Here is a 22,151-nt window from a genome sequence, read left to right as displayed (position 1 = left end):
TTAGGAATATTGACATATGCTCGGCAACCAAATACACGAAGACAATTCAAGTTAAATTGCTCGCCAAACCAGAGCTCATACGGAGATTTCCATTTGATCTTTCTGGTAGGAGTGATGTTTTTGTAGAAAACAGCTGTAGTCACAGCCTCTCCCCACAGACTAACCGGAAGATTAGCTTGCTTCAGAAGCAAACGAGCTTTCTCTGAGGTTGTCCGATTTCCACGCTCTGCAATAGAGTTTTGCTGTGGCGTGTAAGGAGCCGTAATGTGATGTCAAATTCCTTGAAGCTTAAGCCATGACTCAAATTCCGTCAAACAGAATTACCCACCACCATCCGTCACCAAGTTTATTAACTTTTTAGAATGAAATATTGTTACTTTGTGGTAGTATTCCTTAAACTTTTCGAACGCTTGATTTTTGTGTGAGATAATGAAAACATGTTTATATCCGGAAAAAGAGTCGGTGATTTTGAAATAATATGATGATTTCCCAACAGTCAGAGGAGTAATCTTCCCGCTGAGATCCATGTAGACAAAGTCTAGGATGCCTTTTGGCTTTGGTAGCTGACCGGAGTACAGTTGACGATGGGATTTAGACAGACTACATGATTCACAGTTAGATGTAGAGTAGCTAACTTTAAACATTTCATTTAATGCTTCTCAACTTGGGTGACCTGCTCGCCTGTGAAACAGTTGAGAATCAGTGCTAGTTGCGGCTAGAGGAACAGTCGGAGTGGCCGGACCTTTGGATTGTAACGCAGTCAATGAAACAACCAAGGAACTAGAAGGTTGCATAGCCGTCGCCTGGAAAACAAAGATGTTGCTGCTGATTTCCGCATCAAAGAGAACAATGTTTTTCACCGTGTCCTTGACATAGAATTTAGATCCATCGCGTCTGATCAAATCACAGTTTGAAGTTGAAAGCCAAGCTAGACTCAAAAGAGCATGCGTCAAACCCGGTACGTGAAGAGCTTTGACCACAAAAGTTTTTCCGTTTGCGCTCTTGATTTTGACGTGACCTCGACCTTTGACTCGCAAAGCTTGGCCACTAGCAACGTTAACCGCAGAGTCAAAATTCTCATACTCGGTGAAATGTCTCCAATTGGGAAACATATGATCTGAACAGCAACTGTCAAGAAATATGAGGTTGCCGTTTTGAACTACCGCTAAAGCTTGAGGATTGGATACGCAGACGTATACTCCGCTAAAATTCACGGAAGTCACTGCGTTCTCCTTCTTCTTTGAGGTGAATTGAAGTTGACGCTTTTTATAGGACTCTGGAGCTTTGTCCGGATGAAGATGGTAGCAATTTGACTTTGTGTGATTGGTGTTTTTGTTATGAACACCATCATGACAATAAGCAATGGTAGATTTGACAGCGGACTCCGTTTTGATGGTTGCGGCGTCCGATCCAGTTGCTGAGTTAGTGCTGTTTAGACTCAGCGATTTGGAGTTGAGATATTGTTTAACAGTATCAATATCAATTGGACTTTTGTTTAAGAGAAGATCCTTCATGCTCTCCAATTTGGAAGGCAGAAGATTGATAAGATATTTGGCTAGAAGATGCTTGTCAAGAGTTCGCTTCTTCATTTTGACTATTTTGATTCCGACCAATCGAATGCAAGAAAGACCCAGATCAATGTCGGTAAGGAATTGATCAAGACTCAAATTGAATCTTATCTTGAGGAAGTCTTGGTAGACAACAGATTGATTTTGAGGCGATTCCGACTGAAAATCCAAGTATATTAAAGTTTCAGAATTGTAGAAAAAAAAATCAAGGGTTCCCCCTACAAATAGGCCAAAAACAAAAAAAAAGGTCAAGGGTTTCCCCTCCCACAGAAAATGCCAGAAAAAATCAGAGTTTACATGTACAAAACAAAACAAAAAATCAATCAAACAGTCTCATTTACAGCAAGAATCAACCCAAGCCCGCACCCTGCCACCCAACGTCAGCAAGCTGATGCACCGTGGCCCACTGCCCATCCTTGTCTAGCAAGGTTAAAAAGCAGTGGGAGGATGACCCCCAGCTTTTAAGCACAAGGGGGGCCACTGAATAATCCACCGCCAAACTGCGCAAGTGCAACAGCGGACAGTGGTGAGACAACCCCCCGGCTGGAAGCCAGCCCGGAGAGTCGCCTGAGGAATTACCAATCCCAGACCACCTCTATTTATAGGCAATTTCACCAGTGCTATCCTCTCCTCGCCGTCACACTAACTTGCATGCTACGGCCAACCTGGTCCATACCAATGCCCGCCACACTGTACAACACACCCTGTCTCCTTCCTACCCACCGTCGCAACCTGGCCTTAACAACAGGCGGTCAAATGATAACAACCCGCCACAAATTCACCAATGTTCCCCAGCCATTACAACACTCCCATTACAACTTGAATCTGCTTCCTTGTGAACGGCAGCCACGGCATGCGCTACCATGTGGATCACTCAACAGGCAAAACTCAATAGATTCCTTGCACCTCAGGCAACCCGTCCATCCGCCCGGCTACGACCTGATTTCATCCATCACTGCTTTCGATCTACTCAAATTACATCACAAACGGGACTCGGGAACGGCTACGGATGCTCACCTGTGAGCTGCTGTTGATTCCTGGTGTGTATGTTAGGCTTGCCTTTATTTCTTAGAAAATCTCATGTACCTAACAATTTGAAATATCATACATATAAAAAAACTGAAATTGTTCCAACAATTTGCGCCTCACAACAAGCTAGCACCATCAATATTTGCCCAGATCACAACTCCAACAGCTAATGAAAAGCAAATCAAGGTTTTTGACTTCAGCATCTTGGCAAGGCTAAGCCTGGAAACAACACCACCGTGTGATAGACTGTTGAGAGCCCGGTGCCCCCGAGCCCTGAACTCATCAATTCCACCAAATTGAATGGCCCGATGAACAAAACTGTTACTGATATTTGGGCAGTGGGTATCCCCCCTCTCTCTGTCTTTGCCTTTTTTGCGCTGTTTGGTTTTTCAGTCTTTTCTTCCCATCTTACCAAGCACATAATTGTTGCGAACACTTGTCTTCACAGATCCCTGCAGCTCTTTGCAGGGCTGGTACCAAGAATTTCGGGATACAAAGCAAGCCCAAACTTTGAACGCTGGTTCAGCGGCGTGGTAGCCAATTTGGTTTTGATGGACGCGACAAGCTGAAAATTGTCGGAACTCTTGCAAGGTTCAGTTGATCGCCGCCGGTTTCGCATAGGCAGTTTGTTAGAATACTCAGAAGTGATGGCCAACGTTTGTCTTCATTTCCACAAGATTCAACGCCGATCAGATGTCTTCCTCACCCTTGATCCCCTACCCCTAGCCGCGAAGACTGGGCTCTGTCTCCAGAAGCTCGAACCTCAACGCAACAAACACTATCCCCGCCGGACCACACGGCAGAACCCGCAGCTTTCTGTGTGCCCAGAGCAGCACGGCCACTGTGAGCAACCCACCCACTCATCCCCACCCTATAAATACTGACCCTGTTGACCGCTTCCTCCCCGAAACCCCGCCAACCCTTTCCACTCTTCCAGCAGCGAATCCATTGTCACCAGGCCCCCGGTTGCTACCAAGCAGCTGCTCGAGTCGCTCATCGACTGGTCCTAAGGGAGAATCAATGGCGGCGGCTTGTTGGACTTCTACATCCGGCTTGGAAACAAGTTCAATGATGCCAGCCTGGCCTCCACCAACGAGGGAATCAGTATGAGGTCTGTCTTGCTATCCCAACATATCCCCTCCACTCCGATCTAGAGTTCAGCCGGCCAACCAATTGTTGCTTCCCCCTACTGCTGGACCAGCAACTGCAACTCAGTCTCAGACAATGTCCGCACCTGTCTCAAGGCTGCCATATGTAAGAAGCCTGCCCTACTGCCCTTGACCAGGGCAAGTGTCTTGTCGCTGTTAGTGCGAGAGGAAAGGGGGAATGGGGAGAAAGGTAAGGCCCAAAAGGAAGAAGTTTGTGGCTCGGAGGCAGGTGACAAGCGCGGAGAGTGCCAAATCACAAGCAATTCCGACTCCTTCCGGTTTGCAAGTAACACCACAAGCAATTCCGACTCCTTCCGGTTTGCAAGTAACACCACACCCTCCCTGGCCACATTGTATATCCAGAGCCTTGCCAATAAACTCTTGGGTTTGGAAAATGATAAGCTCTTCCAGCCTGGGAAGCTGCTCATTCTAATCCATTCCTTCATCTTCTGTATTAACAAGGTACGGGGCCAGACTACCATTGCTCAATCTACAGCCCCTCTGGTGCCCTCCTATTACTACTATCCCTCACCTTACCAGCTGCTATCCCAAAAACAAGCATCTCTTGTAGACTTGCCTCAATTTTCAGCTCCTGTTTTGTCTTCTGGATAAAACAAAATAAAATCAAAAACCCACACCCAATGACATTAATTAGATCCTGTTGAGGTCATTACAGTCAAGAGCGCTGCTTTTCTTTCTGTCCTTCTTTTTTAGTGATGGACCTTTGATAACTTTGTGAATAAATAAATACCTTAATGCAAAGATCCTACCTCAAAGTCCTCAAGTTTAATCTGTCTTTTGGAGAATACCCACCTGTTTAATGTTACTTTGATAAAATTTCAGTGGGTCTATAGCTCTGAGGCTGGATTATTTTCTGATTGATTTGTAATGGTGGGCTGTTAATCATTTAAATGCTTGGCCCTATGTATAGAGTGGCCAATTATTATGAAAAAACACATGAAGCCTAAATCTTAGACAAAATATGGTGACTTTCTTCAGATTCATGGTGTAAAATCCACCCTGCAACAATGTTACAGCTAGAATATATGATTGAAACTGGTAGGGTGAGAGTTGGTGATTGATTTTGCAGCGGCAAAGCCGCCTTGGCCTCTAGTGACTAATAAGTGCTGCCCAAATGAGATGAGGCTGTTGCTTATTCTCTTCGGTAATAAATTTGGCGTAATTCTCTACTCCTAAATTTTGGCCTAGTATACCTGCTGTGACTTTCTTTTGAAGCTTAAGAGTAGCTTGAGCAATCACATCTTTTTCTCCGGTTACCAAGTCAGACAACAGATGATTGTCAACGCCTTTCTCCAAGCAAAATAAAAACATGACATTGCGCCAGTCATCAAACGTCGTTCTCGTGAGAAGAGGAAGACAATTAATTGCTTTATTGGTCATGTCGTTTACTAAAGACTTGAGTTCAATGAGGTTGCAGATTTAAGCACAATCTGGGCTCATAACCTAATGAACTACGAGAAACTTTAGAGGTGTAGCGTTATTAGTATCTACACGATACGACACAAGACACCAATATTGAACACTAACCTTTAGAGGTGTAGCGTTGTTAGTATCTACACGATACGACACAAGACACCGATATCAAACACTAACCTGATTGATAAGATGAGAGTTAGTGTTTGAGTGTGTTGAGTTTGATGAAACAATAATTTGATTCATTTCTTATACCACTACCAAGATGGATGAATTTGCAATGTCGTATATTGATCAATATAGCGTATATTGATCAATTTTTTTTATTTTTTTATTCCTGTTGATACCTTTGTCTGTGTTCCATGTCCCCTTAATACTCTTCTATAATCTCTCTCCTTCCCCCTGTGTTAGCTTCAAGCCACAGGAATCTTTTTTTTTTTTTTGCCTGATAAAATTCATGAATTTCTACATACACCATTCAATTCTTCCTGAAAATGCAAGTTTTAGGATTAATCCAGGGTAGCTGAGGGGTCTCAATTTTTTTTTCTTTTTTTTACATCAACAATTGATGTTATCAGAAGTCTCCAAATCTACTTTTTTTCAATAAAGTAAAAACATTGACCCCTGACCTCTCTCACGATACCATCCTGCACTCATTCTTAACTTGGTTGGTTGAACTTCCTGAAGATATTGCATATCATACTGGGAGTACTACATGCATAGAAGGCCTTTTTGAAATTAGTTTACCATGGTTTAGCATATTTTTGTCAGGTTCTTTTTTTTATTTGACAGGGACCAGACCCGCAGGGGTAGGTCACCCAGGTCCAAGCACGCGAAGGAAGATAACTGGGCTGGACTGAGAGAGTCAGAATCCATTTAGGAGCGATTAGGTTTAGGACTAGGCTCGTGCCCGCGCCGCGAGTCCCCTCATAACCTAGCTCCCTGACTCCTCCCACTCCCCCGTTAGCACTCAGTTGTTATCTCTCCTTGCTGTCTCCCTACGCCAACTCGTCGCGCCCATCTTTTGAAATCTTTTGCGCACATCTTTTTATCGACACAGTTCGCACATCTGCATCTAAAGCACGGTTTCAGTTCGCACAAAATATAGTACAAGTCAACAATCATGGTAGAAGAAACGGTGAGAAAAGCAAATACTCGATTGAACAAGGCCGCCGGAGCAAAGAGTAATCAAGAACCGGTTCGCGAAGGACCAATGAACAAGGATGATGCAGCGGTTGTTGGAGTGGATACGCGTGAGACACAAGAGAACTTGAGTTGTTAGTTCCTGTGCATGTTTGTATAAGCAACCTAAGTAGATGGTTAGCTAACATAATTCAATGTGGATAGCTTCTGCTCAAGAGGATTGACACACTTGAACTGCCAAACGTGAAGCGGCAAACGAATCCGATAGTGACAATAGCTTCAAAGGTTAGCATCGCCGCCCTCAAAGTTGCTGAGTGGCTTTTCAATAATCCATCCGTTGATCTCAATGTTGCTGAGAGACATGAAGTTAATGTGCATGATATATATTCTATTGGATATTATCACAGAGATTCCAAATCCGATGAAGGGTGCTACCCAAGTGAATGACACGATGTCAAAATATAAGGCGATCTTATCCAACGTACCAGAGATAATTGAACCGGGCGACGTTCACGTGACCAAATCTTCTACCGTCAACGATACCCCTGCGGAGACGGTTTCGACCATCATGCCAGTTGGGAACATTTCAACGAAGTCGGACAGAGAGCTTATCTGGGATAAGGCTACTTTGGCGTTAGAGAAGGGCGATAAGGCTTCAGTCGAGTTTTATTTGAGAGTTTATGGCAAGATGAAGACCGATACTTCCTTGTTGGTCCCGGATAAACCGGACATTCTCAGGTCGACGTCGAGCGATGCAGTGAATCCAAGTGTCAATTTAGCAAAGAAACCTGTCGATAAGACAACCATCGTATTCGTGAAGGGTTCCCTCCCAAAACATTTCGATGTTGGTTTCACTCCATACTTCAATCAAAACATTCGCGAATTTAGAGGACCAATTCCGTTGACAATCTTTGATAAGAAGTGGCAAAAGGATGCCATCCAATACTATACAAACAGAAGAAGTAGGGGAGATGAAAAGGACGGTAATTACATTGGCTATGAGTATCCGAACAAATGGACTCAGACTTTCAGCAAATGGACAACCAATCATTGAAACTTCCATATCACTTTTAGGGACCTCTACAATTACACCGAGTTTGCAGAATGGATACTATTACACAAGGAGAATGTGGACAAGATCGTATCTGAGGAAGGTTTCATGACGGCATTCAGGTATGACATGATCGTAAGGCAAAACGCCTTTTCTTATCAAGTAACCACGGAGACGGGCGCTGTATCAGCAGTCAACATATCTATGTTTTGGGATGATGTTAAACGTGAAGCTTGGTGTATAACGTTGACGTTGGATGAACATGAAGAAACTGATAATCCTTACGCATACGCAGGCGAGAAGTTCGGTTACGATCCTAACACTGGCAAGCCGAGAGTGAAGAATGGGAATGAAGATCAACGAAAGAACAGATCGTCATCTTCAAGTCATGGCAGAGGTGGTTTTAGGGGTCGCGGGTCAGGAGATAGGTGGTCTCAAGACAGGCGTAACTCAGACTATGGAGGCTATCGCGGAGGCTATCATGATCATAAGCAAAGCGATGATGGCTACTACAAGCGACCAAGAGATCAAGGCTATTTGGATCATGATTTTGATAGAAACGACAGAAACTCGGATGCCGGCTTTGGTCAAAGGGGCGGATACGGGCGTGAACGCGGGGGTTACAGAAAGGACCAAGGCCACTCCCAAAACTTCAGAAAGAAGGACAACACCACCTCTTCCACCAAGGATAAAGAGAATTAGTGGGCTATGTTTCCCCTTTGTGTTTATTTTTTGTTCTGCCTTATGTGCAGACCCGTACGCCTTTTGAGCACAATGTATTTTTTTGCCTTTTCTCGTTATTGGTGGGACCTAAAAAACCTATGACTGTATTTCACTAAAGAATAAGACCAGAATCTGGAGAAAAACATAAACGTGAGAACAATGAAGAAAAACAGAAAGAAGATCAAAGCAAATAATGAAACCAACCCTGAATATAAAGCAGTAAATCTAAAAATAAGGAATTTGATGGAGAATTGGGGCGAGTCTGATGATTCTGGAAGTGATGAATAAGGAAGGATTAGTTGTGGATATTGAGGAATGTTAAACACGAAATAGACAAACCCTATGGCAAGGAAAACAAGAGAAATAAGATTTGAAATAAAATAGAGCGCTGAAAGATCTGAGATATAACTGATGGAAGAAAGAAAGGAAGTTAGTGTTGATGATTTGAGGGGTCGAGATGTGAGGATGATGTATGGAAATGCTGGCTGCATTTCTCACCAAGTTGGAAGCTAGTGAAGGCTGTCCAAGTTAAAGCTTCACCGGACTTGTGCGACACACGAGAGAGGAGCGGCGTCGAGAATATCTTGATCTTTTGAGGGAGCAGCGGATCGATTTGAATCGGAGAATCAGTATTTTGATGTACTTGATTGATTCTGATGAGTTGCGGAGGGCTATCGTTCCGGGAGTACGAGGAAGGTTTAGGTTAAGATTGATGATCGTGATATGCGCAGCAGAGCCGCGAAGCGCGGAAATGAGAAAGCAAAAGCGGAGCGCGCGCGATGAGGAGTGCAAGTTTCAACACCCCCCTCAACTTGGAGAGTAATGCACCATGAAGCATTTTGTGCGAAGACGGTCGAGGGATTCGGCGTTGCTGGCTTTTGTTAATGTGTCTGCGATCATGTTGTCCGAGGGAATGAGGGTGACTGTGATCTCATTTCTATTTTTCAAGTCTCGCAGCCATTTCATTTTGATGTCTAGGTGCTTAGTTTTTGAGTTTGAGCCGAAGTTCTTGATTTTTTCATTTAGTCCTTGATTGTCAATGTGAAAGTTTGAGGGTTCTAGCGATTCGTTCCAGAGTTCTTCCACTAGGAACTTTATCCACTGATTTTCCTGGACTCCATCTGCCAACGCATTCAACTCGGCTTCGGTAGATGATAGAGTTATGTTCCGTTGCCGCTTGCTGTTCCATGCAATAGGACAGTTTTTCCAGAAACAGATGGACCCGCTCCGAGATAGACGTGTCTCTAGATCATCAGCCCATGTGGCGTCGGTATAGTGCTGAAGTGATTTTGATAGTGTTGGATTCGGTCGAAGAGTGAGATGAAGATTCTTGGTGCCTTGAATGTATTTCCAGCAGTGCAGAACCTCTTTCCAGTGGTTTATGCCGGGATCATTGTTGAAGCTGGATAAAATGGATACCGCGGGAGCCAGGTCTGGACGAGTGCGACACGACAAATAATTGAGAATTCCGGTAAATGAACGGTAGTTGACGTTTAATTTAGCAAATTCGGTTTTCTCTGCTTGAGTGGCAGGTTTGAGTTGAACTGCCACCGATAACGGCGTATTCACCGGTTTGCAGTCTTTTAGTCCAATAAGCTTCAGACCTTTCTCTATGAGTTTCTCTTGAGACAGAGATATGGCGTTTTCGGATATTTTGACGTCCATTCCAAGTAGAGTGTCAGGTTCGTGTGCAGTTGAGTTTGGAAATCGAAGCAGAAATAGACTTTCAAACACGTCCACATTGCCGACTACGACCAGATCGTCAACATGAAAGAAGATGAATGAAATCTTGTCTTGATGTATGTACAGGCAAGGATCAGAAGTGGATTGCTTGTAGTTAATTTCTTCAAACCACGAGGTAAGAGTTTCGTACCAATTTGCAGGTGCTTGCTTGAGACCGTAAAGAGACTTTTTGAGACGGAGATATGGAGCTTTTCTTTTTGATCCTTCGGGAGTCTTGATGTACAGTTCTTCTTTCAAGGGTGCGTACAGGAAAGCACTCTTGACATCAAATTGACGGATGGGAAGATTCTTATCAATAGCAAACATTAAGATCACCAACATGGTTGTAAATTTACCGGTCGGTGCAAAGGTGTCGCCGTAGTCTTCTCCTTCACGCTGTAGAAATCCTTGAATACACAGACGCGCTTTCTTCCTCTCTTTAGCGGAGAGCGTAGCCGGTTTTGTTTTGAAGATCCATAGAGTGTGCAAGAATGAGTCGGGAGTGTCAAACATATCATCCCATACTTCGTGATGCTCGATGTTGGATAGTTCTTCATCAGCTGCAGTGGCCCATAGTTCCTTCTCGGTTGATTTCATTGCATTTTTGAAAGAAGACGGATCGGTAGCCAGATACGAGTATTTGACTGGTTTGACTTGAGACGTACGTTCACGGAGAGTTCGGCTGACGGCGGGTTCAGGGTTTAAACTAGCCGCAATCTCTTCGTCGCTCTCGTCCGACGTTTTTTCATCTTCAGATTGAGTGCGTTCTTCGGATACAGTTGAGTCTTCAGCATCATCTTCACCAACAGCGATGTCCCAGTCTGAATTTTTGGACAAGGGAGGAGTATAGTCCAAGAATCTGATGTTCTTTGTCTCGACAATTTTCCCGTCGTCAGCTAGAATTCTATATGACCTTAATTCGTCCTTGTATCCAATAAGCATCCCAAGTTTTCCTTTGGGTTTAAGTTTGGAGAAGGACTGCTCAGGAAGAATTAGAAATGACACTCTATTACCGATTGGATAGAAGTAATTGAGAGGAAGTGATCTATTTTTGAACAACTCAAAAGGGGATGATTTGGAGCGATGAGTTGGGATTTGATTCAAGGTTAGCGAGCTGACTTGAGCGATTTCGTTCCAGTACTTTCTGTCGAGTCCAGTATCTTGAAGAATGGTCCTCATTGATTCGAGGATGGTCCTGTTAAAGCGCTCAGCCAAACCATTTTGTTGAGGAGTGTAAGCGTCCGATGTCCGTTGTTTTATCAGATGATTTACGCAATATTCGCTCAAACTGGAGTTCAGAAATTCTGACCCTCTATCCGAATGGAATGTTGTGGGATAGTGACCGAATCTCTTAGCTTCAACATCGACCAGAAAAGAGATAGTTCTAGGAGTGTCACTTTTTAGTTTCATCGGTATGGCCGCGCAGAAACAAGTGCAGCTGTCTACGATCGTCAGGATGTATTTGTGTCCTTCATGAGATGGAGGCCAGATTGGGCCGATTAAATCAAAGTGAAGTTCCTCAAATGGTCGAGAAGCATGCTTGTGATCGGATTTGAAAGAGGCTTTGGTGATTTTTCCCACTGCACATGATTCGCAGTCGTGGACTATTTTCAAGGGAATGCCGAGTTTCTTTCTCAAACGGTGATAGCTCACGTGTCCTAATGATTTATGTAGGAATTCAGCGGACGAGAGATGACTTGAGTGCTCAGAATTTTCAAAGTCAAGGCTTGGAAGGTTTCCGATATAATTGCCTTTCATTTTGATTTCATTGTTTTTTAAGATTTCAAAAGAGTTTTTATGAAAGTTGACAACATAATCTTGAAGTAGAAGACATCGAACAGAGAGCAGGTTTACAACGATGTCGGGAACATATAGAACATGATTTAGAATTAGTTCACCGTATTTGTTTTTCAACCGTATTGATCCGATTCCTTTAATTTTAAGTTGATCATCAGACGAGCTTGTTTGTACGCATCCTAGTTCTTTGAGTTCTAGGGTATGAAACAGATGAGAATTTGAAGTCATATGAGCTGACGATCCTGAGTCGATAATGAATACATGAGGCGATTTGGATAGAGAGGTGTGAAAGCTACTGACTGAGGACTCGTTTTTCTGAGCTGCAGCGGCTTTCTTCTCGTAATAAGCGGTTCGCTTGCCGGGGTAAAGGTACCAACAATTTTCCTTAAGATGGTCGGCGTTCGGATTGTGGTATTCTTTCTTGCATCTCTTTGACTCGTCGGTGTATAGAGTGATTGGATTTGATCTTGATCCACTCCCACTAGCTCGCATTTCAGAGTTGTGTTCGTGAATACGAAGATGTTCAAATACAACGTTGATAGAAGGTTCCTTGTCTGAATGCGTGATTTGGTTGACGATGTCATTCATGTCAGCAGGGAATTTGTGAAGGACCATGTGACCGAGAGCGTCGTCTGAAAAGGTCCATCCGACTTCGATGAGCTGAGTTTGAAACGTTTTCATTGAAGTAATGAATCCTAGGACATCGTTAGGAGTATAAGGAGCTCGGAGGAACGATTGAAACACTCTCGACTTATTGGAAGCTTGAGTTGAGGCGAAGAATTTGACGATTGAGCTCCATATCAACTTCGCATTGTCCTCATTGACAGAGTCGATGACATTGGCTTGAACGGTGGACTCCAATTTTGCGACTAGGACGGCCTTGAGGTAAACGTTGTGATCAGCACTAAGAACCCGTTTTTCAGAGATAAGATCTTCCTTGAGTTTGACAACATCGAGAAAGTTGATGACTCGTTGTCTCCAGAGGGTATAATTGTCCATTGATAAGAGAGGGATACCTTCGACGGTGGTCTTGATCAAGGAGGATTGAATGGCGTCCATGGCTTTAGTCGTAGGAGCAGGTTTCTGGTCTTTAGGAGTGATAGTGGTTGATTCTCGCGGTTCTGATTTCGAATCGCCGGACATGCGAGGTTCGGTAGCAGCTTTCGACTGTTAATCGTAAAAAACCTATGACTGTATTTCACTAAAGAATAAGACCAGAATCTGGAGAAAAACATAAACGTGAGAACAATGAAGAAAAACAGAAAGAAGATCAAAGCAAATAATGAAACCAACCCTGAATATAAAGCAGTAAATCTAAAAATAAGGAATTTGATGGAGAATTGGGGCGAGTCTGATGATTCTGGAAGTGATGAATAAGGAAGGATTAGTTGTGGATATTGAGGAATGTTAAACACGAAATAGACAAACCCTATGGCAAGGAAAACAAGAGAAATAAGATTTGAAATAAAATAGAGCGCTGAAAGATCTGAGATATAACTGATGGAAGAAAGAAAGGAAGTTAGTGTTGATGATTTGAGGGGTCGAGATGTGAGGATGATGTATGGAAATGCTGGCTGCATTTCTCACCAAGTTGGAAGCTAGTGAAGGCTGTCCAAGTTAAAGCTTCACCGGACTTGTGCGACACACGAGAGAGGAGCGGCGTCGAGAATATCTTGATCTTTTGAGGGAGCAGCGGATCGATTTGAATCGGAGAATCAGTATTTTGATGTACTTGATTGATTCTGATGAGTTGCGGAGGGCTATCGTTCCGGGAGTACGAGGAAGGTTTAGGTTAAGATTGATGATCGTGATATGCGCAGCAGAGCCGCGAAGCGCGGAAATGAGAAAGCAAAAGCGGAGCGCGCGCGATGAGGAGTGCAAGTTTCAACAGGACCCTGAGTTGAAAAGTCTGACTTTTATGTATGTATCAAATTTTTGTGTTTTCTACTGTTATGTTGTGGAACAGCTGGTCAACCAATCCATCCTTAAGCAATCATTCAAGTTTGAAGGAAGGGATTGGTCCGCATGGCCCGGTGGTCTGGCCAACCTTGGTGAGGTGTGAGATGAACTTGGTACAATGGCGTGTTGCCCTTACAGAAAATGGTTTGTTGCCGGAATACGAAGATGTATTGCAAGGGTTTCAATTTGGTTTTGATCAAGGAATTCCAGATCATAATCTGGGTGATCTGGATTGTTTCACCCCGGATAACCATTCATCTTCAGAAAAGGCAAGACCAAAAATCGAAGAATTGATTTCGAAAGAACTAGCTGCCGGAAGGATGTTTGGGCCGTTCTCGCGGGATCAGATGCTCGAGCATTTTGGGTTCTTTAGGTCAAATCCTTTAGGAGCAGTTGTGAATAGTGACGGAGCCATCAGACCGATAAATGATCTCTCTTTCCCTCGGAACGATCCATCAGTCAAATCGGTGAACTCTTTCGTGGACAAGTCTGGCTTTGAAACAACGTGGGAAGACTTTAATCTGGTCTCTAAGTTCTTTGACGAAGATCCCCGCCCGCTTGAGTTAGCTCTTTTTGACTGGGAAAAGGCGTATAGGCAAATTCCTACGAGGATGAACCAGTGGAGATATCTAACGGTAAAAGACTTCAATGGCGAATTTCTTGTGGATACATGAATCACCTTTGGCGGCGTCGCGGGTTGCGGATCCCTTGGAAGGCCAGCAGACGCTTGGAAATCAATCATGAAAAGGCATTTTGACCTAGTAACAATATTCCGATGGGTCGACGATAATCTTTTCGTCAAAGTCAAGGGAGGCAATGTGAATATGGAAGAAGTAGTTGACAAATCATCCCAGTTAGGCGTTCTCACAAACAAGACGAAGTACTCTCCTTTTAGCAATGAACAAAAGTTCATAGGTTTTGTTTGGAATGGGGTTGACAAAACTGTGCGCTTGCCGGATGGAAAAATTGAAAAACACTTAAGCCAAATTAACTCGTATTTGGCAAAAGGCTCCCGTTTTGATTACGGGGACGTGGAAGTCTTGGTGGGACGTCTTAATCATGTCTTGTATATTCTACCACACCTCCGATGCCACCTGAACTCTTTGTACAGGTGGCTTATGTCTTGGCAATACAGAAGGGCTCTACGCAAGACACCTGCGGACGTTGTCACAGACCTAGGGATCTGGAAATCAACGCTGGGGAACTTTGAACACACAAGAGTAATTAACTACGGCCCACCAATAGATATTGGGTGGGTAGGAGACGCTTCAACGTCTTTTGGAATAGGCGTGCTCGTCGGCAAGCTATGGGCTCAATTCAAATTGCACGACCCAAGGAACAATGCGACACGCATATCGTACTTGGAGACGGTTGCGATCCGGCTTGGTCTCTTGATGGTACTGAAACTTCGCGAGCAACGCGGGAAATCTTTGGTTGTTTGGACGGACAATACGACTACGGAGAATGCGATAAATAACAAAAAATCTAGAGACGTTGATGCAAACGGCGAATGGATAATGATTCAGAAACTCTTGATCAAGGAAGGTGTTGACTTGGTGGCGAAGAGAGTTACCTCCAAGGATAATAAAGCTGACGCGCTATCCAGGGGAGTACGTTTGGGTCAAGTGGTGAAAAATCAAGTGCTGATTGACGTCCCTCCAGATCTGTTGAACCTTTTGTCACAAGTTGTTTTTGTAATCTAGGAATTCGGAGCTCTCATTCCCGGCCTGTTCCGTTGGTACCCCGTCCTGGGGATTTTCTTAGCTGCTCTCTCGTCTTGGTGAATTCTTGCCTTACGACAAATACACCACATATTGGGGAGATCCCATTCTTCATCTTTGTGACTTCGCGTGATGCGCGCCTTGGACTTAATCTGTGTCACAGTTGTGCCGCGATTACGTCTTTAAAAGCCGGGCTTTGATCCTTTAATAGGTGTTACTAAAAGGTCAGGAGCAGGAATTATGGGTAGAAGTATGGGGGTTCGCGCAGGCTCAGGCTTCTCCCTGAGTTGAGGGTGTAGCACAAACCCCTCCTCCACATCGGCCATGGCGGCCACTCCCATACGTTCCTCTCTGCTTCAGGAGGAGAGTCACTGAGATATGTTGGCACTCACCTGGGAGATTCATCCTTTAGAAAAGGAGGCACCCCACAGGTAGAGGCGATCCAGTAGACTCTAGGCTCTCCGCCAAGACCCGAACACCGACCTCAGTGAAAACTACCTTCTGGTAGGGACCTCGGAGGACTACGGGATAACTTTTGTCTACTGCAACCACAGCAAAAGTTAACCCGGAAAAGTGTGCAGACGAAGAATGACTGGAGACGGCTTGGACTGCTTTTGTTATCAACCACAGATTGATGAGGAATATTTCCTCAGAAAATTTCATTGGGAAATTTTTCTGCATATAAAACCCAGAAATATTATATTTGGGGTCACATCCCTTATGCAGAAGCTATGATCTGATCAGTTGCCAAATAGCACTACTTTGGTTGTTTCTTGGTGTTTCTGCGACTATATCTCATCCCAGCCTGGTAATTCTTCCAAAATATTGGTACCAAAATGTTGAGAAGCCCACAAGGTTTCATAATGTACCTTTGCTGACCACAAAACCCCCAAATGTAGCACCTACAGTCTGATCAGTTTCCAAATATCACTACTTTGGTAGTTTCTGGGTGTTTCTGTTGCTATATCTCATCCCAGAGTGGGTATTCTTCTGCCATATGGTTACCAAAATGTTGAAAAGGCCCCAAGCTTTCATTATGTACCTTTGCTGACCACAAAACCCCCAAATGTAGCAGCTACAGTCTGATCAGTTTCCAAATATCACTACTTTGGTAGTTTCTGGGTGTTTCTGCCACTATATCTCATCCCACCGTGGGTATTCTTCTGCAATATGGTTACTAAAATGTTGACAAGCCCCCAAAGTTTCATTACATACCTTTGTTCACCACAAAACCCCCAAATGTAGCAGCTACAGTCTGATCAGTTTCCAAATATCACTACTTTGGCAGTTTCTGGGTGTTTCTACCACTATATCTCATCCCAGCGTGGGTATCCTTCTGCCATATGGTTACCAAAATGTTTACAAGCGTCCAAGATTTCATTACATGCGTTTTTTCACCACAAAGCCCCCAAATGTAGCAGCTACAGTCTGATCAGTTTCCAAATATCACTACTTTGGCAGTTTCTGGGTGTTTCTGCCACTATATCTCATCCCACCGTGGGTATTCTTCTGCCATATGGTTACCAAAATGTTTACAAGGGGCCAAAATTCCATTATGTACCTTTGCGCACCACAAAACCCCCAAATGTAGCAGCTACAGTCTGATCAGTTTCCAAATATCACTACTTTGGCAGTTTCTGGGTGTTTCTGCCACTATATATCATCCCAGCGTGGGTATTCTTCTGCCATATGGTTACTAAAATGTTGACAAGCGTCCAAAATTTCATTACATATGTTTGTTCACCACAAAACCCTCAAATGTAGCAGCTACAGTCTGATCAGTTTCCAAATATCACTACTTTGGCAGTTTCTGGGTGTTTCTGCCACTATATCTCATCCCACCGTGGGTATTCTTCTGCCATATTGTTACCAAAATGTTTACAAGTAGCCAAAAGTTCATTACGTACCTTTTTTCACCACAAAACCCCCAAATGTAGCAGCTACAGTCTGATCAGTTTCCAAATATCACTACTTTGGCAGTTTCTGGGTGTTTCTGCCACTATAACTCATCCCAGCGTGGGTATTCTTCTGCCATATGGTTACCAAAATGTTTACAAGCGTCCAAAATTTCATTACATATGTTTTTTCACCACAGAACCCTCAAATGTAGCAGCTACAGTCTTATCAGTTTCCAAATATCACTACTTTGGCAGTTTCTGGGTGTTTCTGCCACTATATCTCATCCCACCGTGGGTATTCTTCTGCCATATGGTTACCAAAAAGTTTACAAGCGTCCAAACGTTCATTACGTACCTTTTTTCACCACAAAACCCCCAAATGTAGCAGCTACAGTCTGATCAGTTTCCAAATATCACTACTTTGGCAGTTTCTGGGTGTTTCTGCCACTATATCTCATCCCAGCGTGGGTATTCTTCTGCCATATGGTTACCAAAATGTTTCCAAGCCCCCAAGCTTTCATTATGTACCTTTGCTGACCACAAAACCCCCAAATTTAGCAGCTACAGTCTTAACAGTTTCCAAATATCACTACTTTGGCAGTTTCTGGGTGTTTCTGCCACTATATCTCATCCCAGTGTGGGAATTCTTCTGCCATATGGTTACCAAAATGTTTACAAGCGGCCAAAGGTTCATTATGTACCTTTGCTGACCACAAAACCCCCAAATGTAGCAGCTACAGTCTGATCAGTTTCCAAATATCACTACTTTGGCAGTTTCTGGGTGTTTCTGCCACTATATCTCATTCCACCGTGGGTATTCTAAACACCCAGAAACTGCCAAATAGTTATATTTGGAAACTGATCAGATTGTAGCTGCTACATTTGGGGGTTTTGTGGTCAGCAAAGGTACATAATGAAACTTTGGACGCTTTCAAACATTTTGGTAACCATATGGCAGAAGAATTCCCACGCTGGGATGAGACATAGTGGCAGAAACACCCAGAAACTACCAAAGTAGTGATATTTGGACCTCGATGACTGGTCTGACCGGTCATCAAGAAATGTGACTCACCTCGATGACCGGTGATGACCGGTCATCAAGAGGTGTCAGTCCCCTCAATGACCGGTCTGACCGGTCATCAAGAGGTGTGAGTCCCCTCGATGACCGGTCAGACCGGTCACTGAGAGGTCTGAGTCCTCTCGATGACCGGTCTGTGCCAGTCATCGGGAGGTGTGACTGATTACCGGTCCGCGCCGCTCATCAAGAGGTGGAAGTCCTCTTGATGACCGGTAAAGACCGGTCATCAAGAGTAGCACCTCCCCTCAATGACCGGTACACACCGGTCATTGAGAGGTGTGACTGATGACCGGTCCACGCCGGTCATCAAGAGGTATGAGTCCTCTGGATGACTGGTTGTGTGCCCCTTGATGACCGGTTGTGTGCCCCTCGATGACCGGTCCAGACCGGTCATCAAGAGGTGTGATTGTGGGCACTCCAAAAAAAAGGAGACATTGGAGTGCACCCCAATGCACTCCATTTGGTACTTGCCAGCTGGAGTACAAAGCCAAAATCCTTCACTGAAAAGGTGGAGTGCTTGGGCTTGCACTCCATTTTTTTTGGAGTGCATCTAGCTGCACTCCCCTATTTTGGTCAATTTTGGAGTACCCAGTTGTGTACTCCAATAAACATGGGGTGCCCATCTGGTGACTCCATGTTTTGGGAGTACAAAATCAAGGCACTCCAACTTTTTTGGAGTGCTGGCCCCTCAAAGCCAAAAATGTGGAGTGCATGAAGTAAAAGTTTGGAGTGCATTTAGGCTGACCCAAGAATTATTGGACACTCACAAGAACATATCCGAAGTTGACGTCTACACGTCTTGATGTTATACATGCACAAACTAAAGTATACCATGAAGATATCTACATTGTGGCTTTCTTCCTTCACCCAGCCTATCGCCGTGTCGCTGTTTCAAAGAAGCACTCACTTGCAGATATTGGCCAGATGATACTCCAACTGGCGAAGAACTGGAGGCTCACCAAATCCGAGGCATCTCTCCTGAAAGATTCTATCAATTGTTATTACAATGCGATCTATCCATTCAATTCAAAGAACACGAATAAACCTCTTGAATTCTGGCTCGCAGTACCACACACGCCTGACTCCGAACCAATGAAAAAGCTAGCAATTGGCCTGCTTGATATTGTTCCTCATGCTGCTGGAGTAGAAGGACTTTTCTCAATGATGAGTGCGATAAAAACTAAATCTCGCAATCGACTTGCTCCAAAAACATTGAAGATGATGGCTCAGATCAAGCTACATCTTCTTCAAGGTGATCCGTTGCTTGCTCCGCGAAAACAGAAAAGAAGAAAAAATCCAACCCGAAATGACTCGGAGTACGAGAACATGATGGCGTATGATAGCTTCATCACTCCAGACGAACTCCAGCATTCGAGGAGGGGATGTTTAACGATAATCAAAGTGAAGACCTTACCCTTGCCTCGAGAGAAGATGCTTTTATGAACACTCTGTTCTTTTTTAACTTGTGGGAATCTGCTTCTAAGAAACCCTCTGGCGCAAGCGAGGAAATCGAGGTTGTGGCCGTTGAAAGTGAGGGCGAAGATACCAACTGGGATCCCCATGAAACTTTGGGGTGTTTAATTCAGTACTTTTCTCCTCATCCCTCTTGTTGCTATGCCATTTCCTTGTTGTACATAGCCTCACTAAGACCAAGAATTGAACGTCATGGGTTAAAATACGAGCACAATACTTTTTTTCCAATAAAATGGAAGGCGCCCCGGCGCGCCGCCCCTGCGCCAGCCAAAGGCGCGCACTTGCTGGCTGGTTTGGAGGCGCCCGTTGGCGCGCACTTTTTCAAATGTGGCGCCGTCAACCCTATTGGAGATGCTCTCACGTTACATCAGTCAAGCACCGGCAAAAAGCTGATCTCAATTGACGGGGCCGATTTGATTTTCCTAACTGGAAGTTGTACGGTTCGCACTTTTTGTTTTCATATTCCACACCGACCATCTGGGGGAGGCCCAAACGGGCAAGACAGTTCGGCATCTGCCTACAGAAGTCATCATCTCCAACAATCCCTGTCGCGGAACAGGCGAACTCTAACACAAAAAACAGACGTTTGAATGTGTAGGGTTGAGGAACGTGCCGCCATTACATGAATGCCAAAAGCAGGTAGTCGGCAGTCTCTGATCGATGACACTTCTACATAACTTGCGTGGTGCACGCAGCCCTTGCAAACGAGTACGGCTTGCATAGCGCATCACCAAGGCATAAATACCGGATGGTTTGTGCCAGGTGGGGGAACAGTATCCATCACACTTGCAAACACTCATTCGGCGAACGCCATCCCTCACTCGTTTCAGAACATATCAAACACAGTCGCTTTTGGATACCCTCTCGATTGTCAATCGAGGGCGTACTCTGATCCTGTGAGCCAGTTCGCACTCTTGATACTTGTTCCAAACTGCAAGCATCAACTCATCTCTGTTGTTCACATCTCCACAGCATCCGCCGAGTCAACCCAGCCCAGCTAGTCACATCGCGATTTCCAGCATGCCGAAATACCTTGGCTTCGATTTCCCATTGGTTCTACTCTTCGTCATCATCGCCGGCGTCCAAATGACTTTGGGGGCGTCTGTTGGCCCTCGCCAGGTGATTAGTCGCGTGGAGCGGAACGACTCCGCCAATCTTCCAACAGCGCACAATCCCAGTGAACCGACGAGCAGAAGATCACATTGTACTGCGGAAAACCATTGTCGCTCGTACTAGTCTTCCAAGCAGGGGAATGCATCACCCCGCATTTCTTTTCAGGAACAGATCTGCGCACGTCTGGTCTCCGCCACAAACCACTATGCAGAATGTTTTCATCACTTGACTTGTTATACCAACCTCAATATATTGGCTCGCCTCCAGCAGCAATAACCTCAATCTCTGAAAAATGCAGTTGAAATTCCGTGAGGGTGGATGCTGTGTTTGATTCTCTCCAAGTACTGTGCTCGAGCGATTGTTTTGCTGGCTACTTTGCTAGAGCCTGTAGCCGACAAGTTTCACAATAAGCAGATGTTTGGAGTGAGCACAAAAGAGGCAAATTGTAAGATCTCAGAGGTGATGGATTGAGGCATGCTGAAAGGGGCTTTGGAAACTGTTGAGAACGTGAGGAGTGAGGTGGCGCGTGTGGTCTGTAGACTGTAGCCTCACATAGGGTTGATCTGTGTATGTGGGTAGAAGAATCATCTGACTCAACTAATGAACTCCCTCAATTAGATTGTTGCACAAGCAAAGGCTTGATTGCGGCTGGGGAAGCGAGCGTTGCATGATGATTGGCAACAGTGGAGGAGGAAGGGATATGAGCGAAGCCAGAGCCAGAGGGACGTCTGCTTAGAGCCGGCATGGGATGATGATGTCCAGCCGCTGCGCCTGTGTCCATCGTTGGCTGGTGCCCGTTTGTCCGGAGCTCGGCTGGACCGCCGGACCCATCGCCTGCTCGGAGAGGCTTTGCCAAGCTCGGCGCTGCACTGGGTATCCAGCGGACAGCCCTACACACACAACTTCGTTCCTCACGTTCTCAGCAGTTTTGGAAGTCTCTTGGGCATGCCGTGGTGGACTGCTGGCTCCGGGAAGGTCGTCAGAGCAGCCGGACCCCGTCACGGGACCATTTCCTTGGCGCGGGCCAACGTGAGCCCCCAAAAAGCAACGGGCCTCTTTGAGGTCGTCACTAACGCGTTATCCAGGGGATGACGGGTTATCGAGCAATGGGTTATCGAGCAATGGAGTCGACTATCATTGCCCCGGGCCAAATCTGACCCGCGACTCCCCATAGGAGAAACATGGAGATATGGGGACAGCTTGGGTGGTCCCGGAAATGAAGACCAAGGCCAGTAGAGAAGTGGCCCACACATCTGCGTGTTCGGTGATTGGTTTCTGGTCAAGTGTCAACCAG

At 44.9% G+C, this 22,151-nt stretch overlaps 1 protein-coding gene across 1 annotated transcript; it reads left to right on the top strand.

Moving 5' to 3' along the window:
• Nucleotides 1–3,244: 3,244 nt before the first annotated feature.
• Nucleotides 3,245–4,357, top strand: PtA15_5A600 (uncharacterized protein; the record flags this gene model as incomplete). Its single annotated transcript, XM_053169379.1, has 3 exons — nt 3,245–3,440; nt 3,609–3,708; nt 3,799–4,357. The coding sequence occupies 3 exons, from the start codon at nt 3,245–3,247 to the stop codon at nt 4,355–4,357; spliced, it is 855 nt and encodes a 284-aa protein (XP_053020581.1).
• Between the last annotated feature and the right edge of the window lie 17,794 nt (nt 4,358–22,151).

This window comes from Puccinia triticina, chromosome 5A, assembly GCF_026914185.1.
Source record: "Puccinia triticina chromosome 5A, complete sequence".
Taxonomy (NCBI): Eukaryota; Fungi; Basidiomycota; class Pucciniomycetes; order Pucciniales; family Pucciniaceae; genus Puccinia; species Puccinia triticina.
The sequence above is the reverse complement of the archived record's forward strand: the minus strand, read 5'-3'. Positions and strand labels throughout refer to the sequence as shown.